The sequence below is a fragment of the Danio aesculapii genome, chromosome 13, assembly GCF_903798145.1.
Source record: "Danio aesculapii chromosome 13, fDanAes4.1, whole genome shotgun sequence".
NCBI lineage: Eukaryota > Metazoa > Chordata > Actinopteri > Cypriniformes > Danionidae > Danio > Danio aesculapii.
The window spans coordinates 20,612,987-20,624,804 of NC_079447.1; the positions used below are offsets into that span (position 1 = coordinate 20,612,987).

At 37.5% G+C, this 11,818-nt stretch overlaps 2 protein-coding genes across 2 annotated transcripts in view; one reads left to right on the forward strand and one right to left on the reverse strand.

Annotated features, from left to right (window-relative positions):
• rock2a (rho-associated, coiled-coil containing protein kinase 2a) overlaps positions 1-3,970 on the forward strand; it is a 76,872-nt gene extending 72,902 nt beyond the window's left edge. Inside the window, exon 31 of the mRNA XM_056471401.1 lies at positions 2,713-3,970. The gene's annotated coding sequence lies outside the window, so the exon portion shown is untranslated. The remainder of the gene's footprint in view (positions 1-2,712) is intronic.
• Positions 3,971-4,205: 235 nt separating this feature from the next.
• On the reverse strand, positions 4,206-10,221 carry slc66a3 (solute carrier family 66 member 3). Its single transcript, XM_056471008.1, has 7 exons — positions 9,944-10,221; positions 9,726-9,808; positions 9,582-9,651; positions 9,419-9,476; positions 7,495-7,615; positions 7,377-7,418; positions 4,206-7,293 (listed from the first exon to the last, which is right to left on the reverse strand). Exons 1-7 carry the CDS (start codon positions 10,087-10,089, stop codon positions 7,202-7,204), a joined length of 612 nt encoding a protein of 203 aa, XP_056326983.1. The 5' UTR covers positions 10,090-10,221; the 3' UTR covers positions 4,206-7,201.
• Between the last annotated feature and the right edge of the window lie 1,597 nt (positions 10,222-11,818).

Here is an 11,818-nt window from a genome sequence, read left to right on the forward strand (position 1 = left end):
CAAAAATACTGGAGGTGCCACTGTACTTTGTAAACAGTAGTATCCTTGTTAATGGTTTATCCACAATAGATAACGTTGCATGTGGAAAAGTCACTAAAATGCTCACACATTTGTGCAACAATAGACTATTTTATTTGAATAGGAATAGGAGCCCTTTAAGGTTGCAAAGCTTATTGCACGTTTTCTAACGCTTCAGTTCAAATGCACATCTGAATCGGTTCATTTCTGTTTCTGTTAATATGATTTAGTAACTACAACAACCGCGACAATCTCTTTAAAAGAACGACTCACAAAGTCAAATTTTGAATTACTTTGGATTGTTACCTGAGAAGACTGAAAAACAGATGAAAAACCTAAAATAGCCACAGGAAACATTGAATCAATTTTTGACCACCTCATATAGCCTAATTTTGGTGGAAAAATGTAACAAATTTCATTCAGTATAATTTGTATCTTTATTTTAATGTATTTTTTGTTGGCTGGTTATTAACAAAATACACAAAGAACGAATTCATTTTAGGTGAAGTGAAGTGCAAATAATACTTTGTGGCCTTAAGTGAGTAATGAATCACATTCGAGTAGGCCTATTATAACATAAAATATAGTATTTCTGACAATCTTTTTAATAATTTGAGTTATGAATTACAGTATCGCAATACTACTTGGTATCGTGATACTTCAGCTGGTATAGTATCGTAAGATTAATTAATGGTATCACGACAACTCTAGAGTCAATAATACCTAGAAAAAAAACATATGAACATCCGTATTTCTAAAGTACATTTGTTTTTTTACGAATGTTTTACATATTTACATATTTCTTATGTTACCACAAATACACAAAAATACTACAAAATGTCATCCATGAAAAGAATTCTTGGTAGACGTCTTGTCACTCTTGCTGTTCAGGCCAGAGATAACACTTCCAATTGCTCTTCCGCAAGCATGTTGCTGCAGTTCAGGATTGGGATTGTTCTGTGGGCAGTTTACATATACAGTAGTCAACATTGGATCAAAGTGGATGACAATTGTCCTATAATAAGACAAGAAAGGTATCGCTAAATAGTTTTTAGACAACTTTGATGAAACGTTTTGATCCACTTCAAATGTTGAGTACTATATATGTTCGCAGATTTTATTGTTCACATAGTGGATTCAAATTGTATTGCAGTTAGAGGTCATTTACCAATTTAGCAGACTTTACAAACAATTTCACTATAAGATATTTATGGTGTAAACATGTGCGTATACCAATGTTTGATAATTGAAGAAATTGTTTTAGGTGTGATGACTTACACGATGAAAAATGATTGAGAATTTGTGAAGAGTTTGACAGCTTAAATGAGAATCGTCTTATCAGTTTAGATCAACAAGCCATATGCAATTAGCTTTTGTCCAAACTAAAGAAAATTGTACTTACTGTTTGCACACATGTGCTAAAGCATTTGCAATTTGCTTAAATCAATAAGAAACGCCACTCTGAAGTAAACGATAAGCTAATCGATCAGATATCTGAACTTATTATTTTGAAAAATAAAAATTTCATTCAAGAATTGAGCCAAAGCAATTGAGGAAAACTGATTCAAGCTAGATTTTTAGTATAATAACTCCAGTTTTCGATGTCACAAAAGAGTTTTGGTGCAGTTTGTTGAAAAGTGATATTGAAATCAAGATGTAACACAAAAGTCCATATCACTTTTATCAATTTAATGCTTTCATGGTTAAAAAAAGCCAACCACCAACTTGTAAACCCTTATAGATATATAATCTATTCAAAAACAAAATTCATGTGTTTTACTAAATAATTAATCCTATCAAACTAAAAATGTACGGTTTTATTCAGTATTTGTAAGCCAAAGTAAACACTAGGCTGCTGGCATGTTTTGGAACAAAGTCAGTGAGTGTCTGTTTTTGAGTGCAGTGGGATTTGTGTTCTGTTGAAGTCAACTTAAGCCTGCATGACTATTCGTGTGAACGATACGGCCAAGATGGGAATATGAAGAATTTCTCATAATCCAACAAACATTTCTGTGCCAATTCCTCTGCTCATACACACCCTCTCCGCCCTCCTTCAAAACAATCATTTCTCATTCATCACTGATTGAGAGGTGTGTGTTCAGAGATCTGGGCTGCATCCGAAATCGCATATATGCCTACTATGTAACTGTAGGTCTGAATTCACAATACTAATAAAAGAGTAGTCAAAAATGATCAAATGTAACACCAAATTTCCTTCTCACTACACGCTACTTTCTACTAAATCAGACATTTAATGATCGCAAAGTAAAACAGAATGCACTGAAGCCAATATGCCATTTGGGACGCAGCTGTGGTGTTTGGGGTGCTTGTGTTTCTTATTTGACCTCTGACCCTCTTGCCCTAGTCCCCCTCGACTGGACCCTCCAAAGATGAGGCGACAGGACTCCTCCAACAGTCTTCTCAACAACTGAGTTTACAAAGTGTCTGTCAAGACGACCTGTCAACTGTACTGTAGAAGAAAACAATCACACGATGTGTATTAAAACAGTGTTTTTTTAGGGGGGTTTTTTGTTTCCTTTTGCAATAAAAGTTTGCAACCTGTCGTGTGTTTGCTTCTCTTGAGCATGCAGTGCTGTGGTGCTTTTATCATCATCATCATCATCTGTTTCTTTCCTCCTGGGTGAAAATATGGGGAAACTAACTGTCTCTCTCGATTTCTCCTTCATTCTCTAGTTAACCTTGTATTGGGATTCTGGTGCTGCTACATGGTGATTTGGGGGTTCTTCCTGTCACACCAACACAAGACCTTTGTCGTAAACTTTTTCGCACATTTTGGCAAATCCAAAAAGAGTGAGAGATGCACAAATGTTGATGAAGGCTTTGCTGTGGTGATTTGGCTTTTATTCTCGGAGTTGTTTCGACTTGAAGAGCACAACAGAACCGAAAGCTCGACGTCACACCAAACTTCTAACTGATTCAAGGCCAGAGCTGAGCTGAGCTGAACGCGAAGACTGAACCCACTGGAGCGAGCGAGCGACTGACCGGACAATGTGGACGACAACTGGTTTGTTTATTTTTATTTTTTGGGTTGACTGTAATGGCTGATTATAGACGGTAAAGCAACACACCACATAAACGGCTAGAAAACACCACTACATATGTTTCTCATAAGCACACGTGCAACTGTAGTGTTATTCCTCCTGTAGTGTTTTTTTTTTTTTACCTGTGTTTACCCCATTGTGCGATCAAAGCTTGATTGAACCCTCATAAATGCATCCCATAATGCTCACTCGGTGTCGTATGAGTTGAATGTAATAAACAGGACATGACGGTTTCATCGAGACATGATCTGTGCATGTGGACCGGAGTTTCGCAAACATTTCTAACAGCTGATCTTCAGTCAGTTTTAGTTTTGGCCAGTCATGATTTAATTCAGCTGTTAAAAGTTGAAATGTCTACGATTTCAGTTACAAACTTCATCTTGCAAGCACATAATGTTCATAAGACAGTGGAATGTGTGTAAAACCATGTTTAATTTCACTACAAGTATTTTCCTAGATTTGTGTCTGTTTGTGTGTGATATTTGATTTGATTTTCAGTGTTTGTGTGCGCGTGTCTTCACCCTAGCAAACAGTGTGTATCTCTGGGTGTGCTGTGAATGCATATCTGTGTTCTTTTACACGTTATATTATATAAGTACACATTCTCATATATATGAGAATATGCTGCGTATATGTGACCTGCCATCTTACCAGTTGGTTTGCTATTTATACAGGTCTGGGCACTTTTTTATTTTGATTTTAAAGCGCTGCCTCCAGATTTGCATGTTTTATATTGATGTACTGTTTGACCATAAAATGAAAAGCATATGTAGCCGTGTTGTTTGGAGAGCCTGTATAACATTTGCTTATTTTTGTAAACAAAAGTAGTCAGTTAAATAGATATATAGCTGTGAATGTAGTAAAAGGAAGTAAAGTTTTAATATAAATAATGTGGTCTTTTTGTCTGCTTTAATTTTATGATTTTATATATATATTTCAGATACACATATATGACATCTCTACTGTTTACTGCATGCGCACAGAAATAATGCTTATAAAATAAAATAAAGAATTCTTTGGTTAAAACACACACATACACACACGTTTTGAACGATTCTCAAAAATTAACACAAAATGTATTTTAAATTGATTTACGAAATACCGAAACAAAAGTCACTGACCATGTTCATATAAACTTTTAATAATCATCTTGTACTAGAAACATATTGATGTTTACTGAAATGTTTACTGGTTTATTGCGTTAATAATATTATGTGAACCAGCTTATCACATCAATAATCGTTACAATAAAACACTGCATACAGTATTTCAGCATATGTAAACATTATCCCTGAATGAGCGACTGCGGTCTGTTCAGTATCCTTACAACAATTTTTTTTTTAACAGTCGTTTAGCTGAAAATTGGTCAAAAACTATTTGCATTACACCAAACTACTTTACAGTATATCTTAAAAACCATAACTGAATTTATAAACAGAAACCTCAAGCATCTGGAGGAACAGGAGAGAATCCTCACTGAAATGATGAGGAAGTGTTAAGTTAAAACTGAGGGAACGTCTACACTGTTTCATAATACTTCTGGTCATACTTCTGCTATGACTAAAGCAATTCATCAGTTTAAACATTGCCATCTTTTTTCTTTTCTTGTTCTTCTTCATAGAAATATTATATTGAAAGAATTGTTCTGCATAGACACCCATTCTGGCCCACAACTAAAAATAAAAAAATATATATAAACTTGCATTTGTCATAGAGAATACCAGTGCTTGCAAGGAAGCAAAAAAAAAAAAGTACAGAGAATGTAAAACTACAAATGTAAAGGAAGGCTAAACATGGCTAAATAGACTAGACTCGAGTTTATATAGACAAACTCGATCCCAGGAGGGCTGCAGCTCGGCATAGTTTAGCTTCAACCACTTCCAACTCGTTCATTTTCTTTTTGGCTCACTCCCTTTATTTATCAGGGGTTGCCACAGCAGAATGAACCGCCAACTTATTCAGCATATGTTTTTCTCAAAAAAACACTCAATCTTGGTCCTGGAGGTCAGGTGTTCTACAAATTTTCGTTTCAACTTGCCTCAAGGATGTTTCTAGAAAGCCTAGTAAGAGCTTGATTAGCTAACCCGGGTGTGTCTGATTGGATTCCACCGAACACCGGACCTCCAGGACCAAGACTGAGAACCCCTGGTCTCCAGTAGTTTAGAACACCTTGATTATTTGGATCAGTTGTGTTTTATTAGGATTGGAACAAAACAGTGCAGAGCTGCAGCCCTCCAGGAATTTGAGACCCATGAACTAAACCAAGTCAAACTCAGTGCCTGGAGGGGTGCTGACCTACACATTTTAGTTCCAACCCTGCTCCAACACACTAAAGCTGCGGTCACACTGGACTTTTCTCCCCATAGACTTCCATTCATATTCACGCGAATACGTCAGACTGGAAACGCAAGCTCATGTGACAGGTTTCGCAGTTCACTGTGTTGCAAAGCTTGATGAACTCTGACCTGCAAAATCGCATCACGTGACTGTGAAACCAATCGAATATCAAAACATGACCTCTCTGGACAGAAATTTAAAATATGGATCACTCGTTTACTTTTTTTAAATGTCTAATCTAATCACTTGTTTACTCCTGCCCCTTTTAGCAGCGGCGTACAACAAAATTTCGCATGCTCAAACTCTACTGTGACCGCAGCATTACCTGTAGGTTTTTGTTCCAACCCTGCTCCTGCTCCTGATGGACTTAGTTTGATCAGGTGTTTTTAATCAGAGTTACAACTAAACTGTGCAGAGCTTCTGCCCTCTAGGAATTGAGTTTGACACCAGTGGACTAGACCTATCACTATTTCCAAAAAAGGGGTCAATACATGAATCTTCTCAAATTAAAAACTAATTGGAAAACCCTTCTTCTGCTTAAAAAAATAAAATATATTTAATACGCCTTGCAAGTACTGATTATTAGATGTGGAAAGCTGTAAGTAATAGTGCATTCTGATAACAACAGGTTTGGTTGTAGAACAGACTCGCTCAAAGTCAGTGAATCTTAAAGAGATAGTTCACCCAAAACAAAACTTCTGTTATTTTTTTACTCTCCCTCCACTTGTTCCAAACCTGTGTGAGTTTCTTTAGATTAACACAAAAAAAGATCATTTGAAGAATGTTGGAAACTGGTAGCATATCCCCCCGCTCCCCCCCACTCCCATATTATCACTTTTTTCTTCACTGTAAAAAAAAAATGCTGGGTTCTATACAATCGATTTGTGTTGGGGCAACATGAAGGAATTAAGTAAACATTTTTGTTTTTACAAGTTTAAGTTGAAGTACCCAGCGTGCGAATTATCCATTGACAATCGAGGGGGTCAACTTTTTCTGTAGTTTGGTAATACGTGTCAGTGAATCAAATTTATGAATGTATTTAAGTTACATCTCATTTATTAATAAAATGTATACGTTTTTAGTGTTTTGAGGGACATTTAGTGACTATTTTAGAGGTTACTGTAGGTCAAACTACAAATTATGTGTCTTAATTTGTCTCTTTTTAGTCTACATGCAGATATAAACATGTTTTACAAGAAACTTGTTTTGTGAATACTTAAGATGTAAATCGGCGCTCTAGAAGTGCTGGTTTCAGACTGTTGAATGATATTTTTCCTAGCATTGATTAGCGCGATTATGCATTCAGAATAGTGTGAACCGTTATGGGGGGTCAAATGTATATTTGTATTATACATTTTTTAATTATTGATATTGAAGATATAGATCAGAGATCAGTAAAAGCTATTTCTTACTATTAAAGAGCTGACCCCCCCCCCAATACATCTTGTTTTGATGTCCTTCAGGGGGATGAAGCATTAATTAATAGGGTCAAACCCCCCTGTTATTCGCACCCTGGATGTACCCCCAAAAACCACAAGAATTGTATTGTGTCAGCTCATTTTAAATAATCATTTTGAACAAACAGAATTTTCTGAGTGTTCTATAGATGTCAAATTATCTTCTATTTGTGTTCAACCGATGACAGAAACTCACATAGAAAAGTGAAGCAGCACCTGAGTCTGAGTAAATGGGTACATTTTCATTTTTGGATGAGCTATCCCTTTAACATATTTTACACTGGAATAACAGAAGTGCTCAATCCAAACAGCACATGACCTTTTGTCCTAATCCTGTTTGACTGCTCGAGGTTTGTAGTAGATGACTGTAGCCGTAACCCACATGTTCAGAATGGTCATGACTATAAACCGAACCAGCACTGAAAAAGAAAGACAAAACAAGTGAGAAATGTCCATCTACAGCAAACAAATGATCCCATCCCATCAGGAACCCCTGACTGACCTTGTGTGTCTCCTGTGGTGATGATGGTAGTGAAGATCCGTGCTGTGAAGGACAGAAAACACTTCATATCAGCATGACAGACTGGAGAAGTGTTTTATTCTTGATTTGTGTGTCTTACCCATGCATGTGTATGTGGCCAGAGCCCATGTGAGAGAGCTGACCTGACCAGAGTCCTTGGAGCGCCACAAACACTGAAGCTGAGCCAGTTTACTGCTGCCGCTGATCAGCGTACACAGACTCTGACAGAGAACATTCATCAGTCAATACTGCTGTACAAATGAATGCTGAACTACAGAAAGATCTGCTTTACCTTTATTAATATATTAAGTTCAACTAAAGGGTTTTTCAAATGGTGCTTAACCCCAGGTGATGGTCATTTGAAGCCACAGGTCAAACTCAGTTCCTGGAGGGCCGCAGCTCTGCACATTTTTGCCTTAACCCTAATCAAACACACATGATTACGATAATTGAGTCCTTTAGGCTTGCTTGAATCCTACAAGTAATGCCACAGTCACTCGAGAACTTTATCATGCGAAATTCTGTCGTGTGACGCTGCGAAAAGGGGCGGGACTAAACAAGATGAAATACAGCTCATTAGTCAAAAATACCAAGTGTTTATTTCATGCATTTGTGGTGGAGTTTATTCAAGGCTTTCTGAAATGAAGAGTCACACACACACATTAGCGTTTACTGACACCATGCAGCCATGGTGATTATAGCGGTTAAGTATTACATATCGATTTTACAGATTTTTTTTCAGGAAATTAAAAAAAACAAACTTGTTGGGTTTCAATAACTCCAGAGACTATACTCCAACAGACTATAAATACAGACAGTTCTGTCCAAACAGCTTACAAAGGATGATTTTCATCATAGATGCCCCTTTAAATTCTGTAGAGTGAGGTCATATTTTGATCTACTGTTGGTCTCATGCAATCACGTGATATGAATTTGCAGGTCAGAGTTCACCAAGCTTAAACTTTCAAACGCAGTGACGTGTGAAACTTGTCAGACAAGCTTGCGTTACCGGTCGGCTGCATTCGCATGCGTATCAATGAAAGTCTATGGGGGAAAAGTGCTGAGTGACCGCAGCTTCAAGGCTGATTTATACTTCTGTGTCAAGTGCACGTGTATGCTCCAGCGCAGCCGTGACCGTCGCCAACGCTGAAGCGCACCGCTCAAAAAAAAATGTAACTACACGTCGTGTAGCACAAGCTCTGTGATTGGTCGGCTTGGTAGTGCTGACGAGTGTGGGCGGAAATGAGAGCCGCGCGAACCCATTGGAGCGAGTGTTTACAACTGTCGAGTCTTGTGAAGTAGCTCTAGATGGAAACTTGTTTTGTGTTTACCTTATGATTAAAGTGGTTGCACGTCCGCCGGTTCCCACCTCTGTTTGAGTTTAAGCTACTTGTAGCGTTCAGAAAAAACAAAACACCAGTGAAAAAACTTGACACAGAGGAACATAAACGCCTCACTGCCAGCTAGCGTATTGAAGTGTTATTGCAGAGCAACACAAACAGCATGCAGAAGTTTAAATGCATGGCAATGCGCAGGCACATGTCGTAGGTTACACCGATCACTCAATGCAGAAGTATAAACCAGGTTTTAGCGTGTTGGAGCAGAGTTGAAACTAAACTCTACAGGGCTGCAGCCATCCAGGATCACAGTTTGGCATGCCTGATCTAAGCACTTAACGTCAGGTTTAAAATAAATACTTTTTAAACATTTTAATACAGTAATTCATTACTTTTTGATTTAGTTGCCAATTCGTTTTAATTTGTTTGATCTTATTTGTACATTTTAGTATGATTTGCTCATCTCCTAATGGAGGTGTTTGTTTTTAGCATATTTCACCCAAGTCGTCAAACCAATATCATCAATGGATGACTGCTATTCCAGAGCAGAAGCAAATGGTTCGATTTTGATGGAAGATTACCAAAACAAACCGTTTTCTTTTTTTCAGTGGATTAACTTCAGCACGGATTATTTGTTCACTTTAAGATTAATAATGCTTCCACAGAGCAATACCAGCATGTTCTCACCATGGCCAAATCAATCACCCACTTCTTTACTGTGAGCAGCTGCCATCCACCCACAAACCTGATACGCACAGTCAAGGAAATAGATCATCAAATATGTTTTAAATCAGGGAGGTTTTGATGTTATTGAGACAATATTTCAGACAATAATGAGATTTAAGGATACAGTGCGGCGTATATGAGACTGTGCTTGAGGTTTCTGTTATAATGCAGGATCAACAGGAGCACGATGACATCTGTGGACACACAAGATGGAACTGAAACACTCACAATCCAATGTGATGAAGCATTAGAAAGCCCACTCACTCACCTTGTGCAATGAGGATGGGATACTCCAGGTAGGTGAGCGGTGGGTATTCATAATACATCTGATAGGACATGAACACTATGAACCTACACAAACACACAAAGTGAAGAGAAAGAACTGAACCCAAAACTTTTCACCTTCTGTGTCATGAGAAGAATACGGTGTCATGATTGTGACGTAACGTTATTGTACTGTGTAAAGTCCAGTGAAGTTGTCCTCACCCGAGCAGCTCGAGCAGGAGACTGTTGAGACTGACCCCCGCAGCGGCTCTGGCCCGCAGCAGCACGAAGATCTGCGGGAACTTCAGCACCATACACACGAACAAAGTGCTGAAATTCGCCACATGAAGGCTCAGATTTCCGTCCATCCCTGTCTCCTCCAGAAGCCTGCGCCTTTAATCCCGCTCTGTGAATCTGATCCTGGCTGCTGGCACCAAAGAGTCTCCAGCTGTTACCATCGACACTTCCGCACACATCAGCGCGCGAGATTTGACCCTCTACAGCGCCCGTACATCACAGCTCAACTGAGGGATGCTGCTACTACAATGCTTCTCTTATCTCTGAGGACAACAGGTCGTTATTTAAAGAACGGGCATCTTTATTGAACTTTCCTTCGAAACTGAGGTAAATAAACAAATGTGGTGATAATGAAATATTCTGAAACTTTTGTAAAACGCATAATTATAGAGCCAAAACATAACATACGGACTATTGTATGTGATGGGCATTTGGAAATCCTTTTTTTTTTTTTGTCTCCTCGGACCATAATATAATCACAGCGAATAAACAAACAACGTCTAAAAATGTGCAAAATAAGTTAAATATACATATATTCAATTCAGAATACTCAGTTTCTCTGGATTTATTCAATTTCTGTGGATTTGTCTTGAGTATTTTTTTCTGCACACTACTGATAAATATATATATATATATATATATATATATATATATATATATATATATATATATATATATATATATATATATACATAAAATAAACAATTTCATACATTTCTATATTTATTTTAGACAGCACAATACCAGTGTTTTACCTCAGAAGTGTTTTGAATATTACACTAGCTGACAAAAGTCTTGTCGTCGATCCCAGATGTAAGAGCAACAAATAATAACTTGACTTCTAGTTGATTATTTGGAAAAGTGTCAGAAGGTAGATTTTTCTGATGAATCATCTGTTGAGGCATCCCAATTATCACAAATACTGCAGAAGACCTATTGGAACCAGCATGCACCCAAGATTCTCAAAGAAATCAGTCAAGTTTGGTAAAGGAAAAATCATGGTTTGGGGTTACATTCAGTATGGGGCGTGCAAGAGATGTGCTGATTGGATGGCAACATCAACAGCCTGAGGTATCAAGACATTTGTGCTGCCCATTACTTTACAAACCACAGAAGAGGCAAAATCTTCAGCAGGATAGCTCTCCTCATACTTCAGCCTCCACAAAATTTCTAAAAGCAAAGAAGGTCAAGGTGCTCCAGGATTGGCCAGCCCAGTCACCAGCCATGAACATTATTGAGCATGTCTGGTGTAAGATTAAGGAGAAGGCATTGAAGATGAATTTAAAGAATCTTGAACTCTGGGAGTCCTGCAAGAACGCTTTCTTTTCCATCCCAGATGACTTTATTAATAAGTTATTTGAGTCATTGCAGAGATGTATGGATGCAGTCATCCAAGCTCATGGAGTCATATACGATATTACTTCTTTATCCACTGCACCATGACTTTATATTCTATACTGTACATTATTTCTGTTAAGTGACAAGACTTTTGTTAAAGCAAAGTCAGATCTTACTGTCTTAATTAAATAATTTAAAATCAAGGTATGATCATATTTTATTATGGTAAAATAAGTGTAATCTAGTGGCCTTTGCTTTTCATATAAGCCACTTCTGATACCAAATGATCAACTAGAAGTCTAGAAGTTATTATTTGTTGTTTTTAAAACTTGGATAGGTGACAAGACTTTTGTCAGGTAGTGTAGTTGAAATAACCCTGATTTTTCAGTCACACACAGATGAAAATATTTATTGTTCTGACCAACAATTAAATAATTTTCTTGTTAAAAAATGTACACTTGA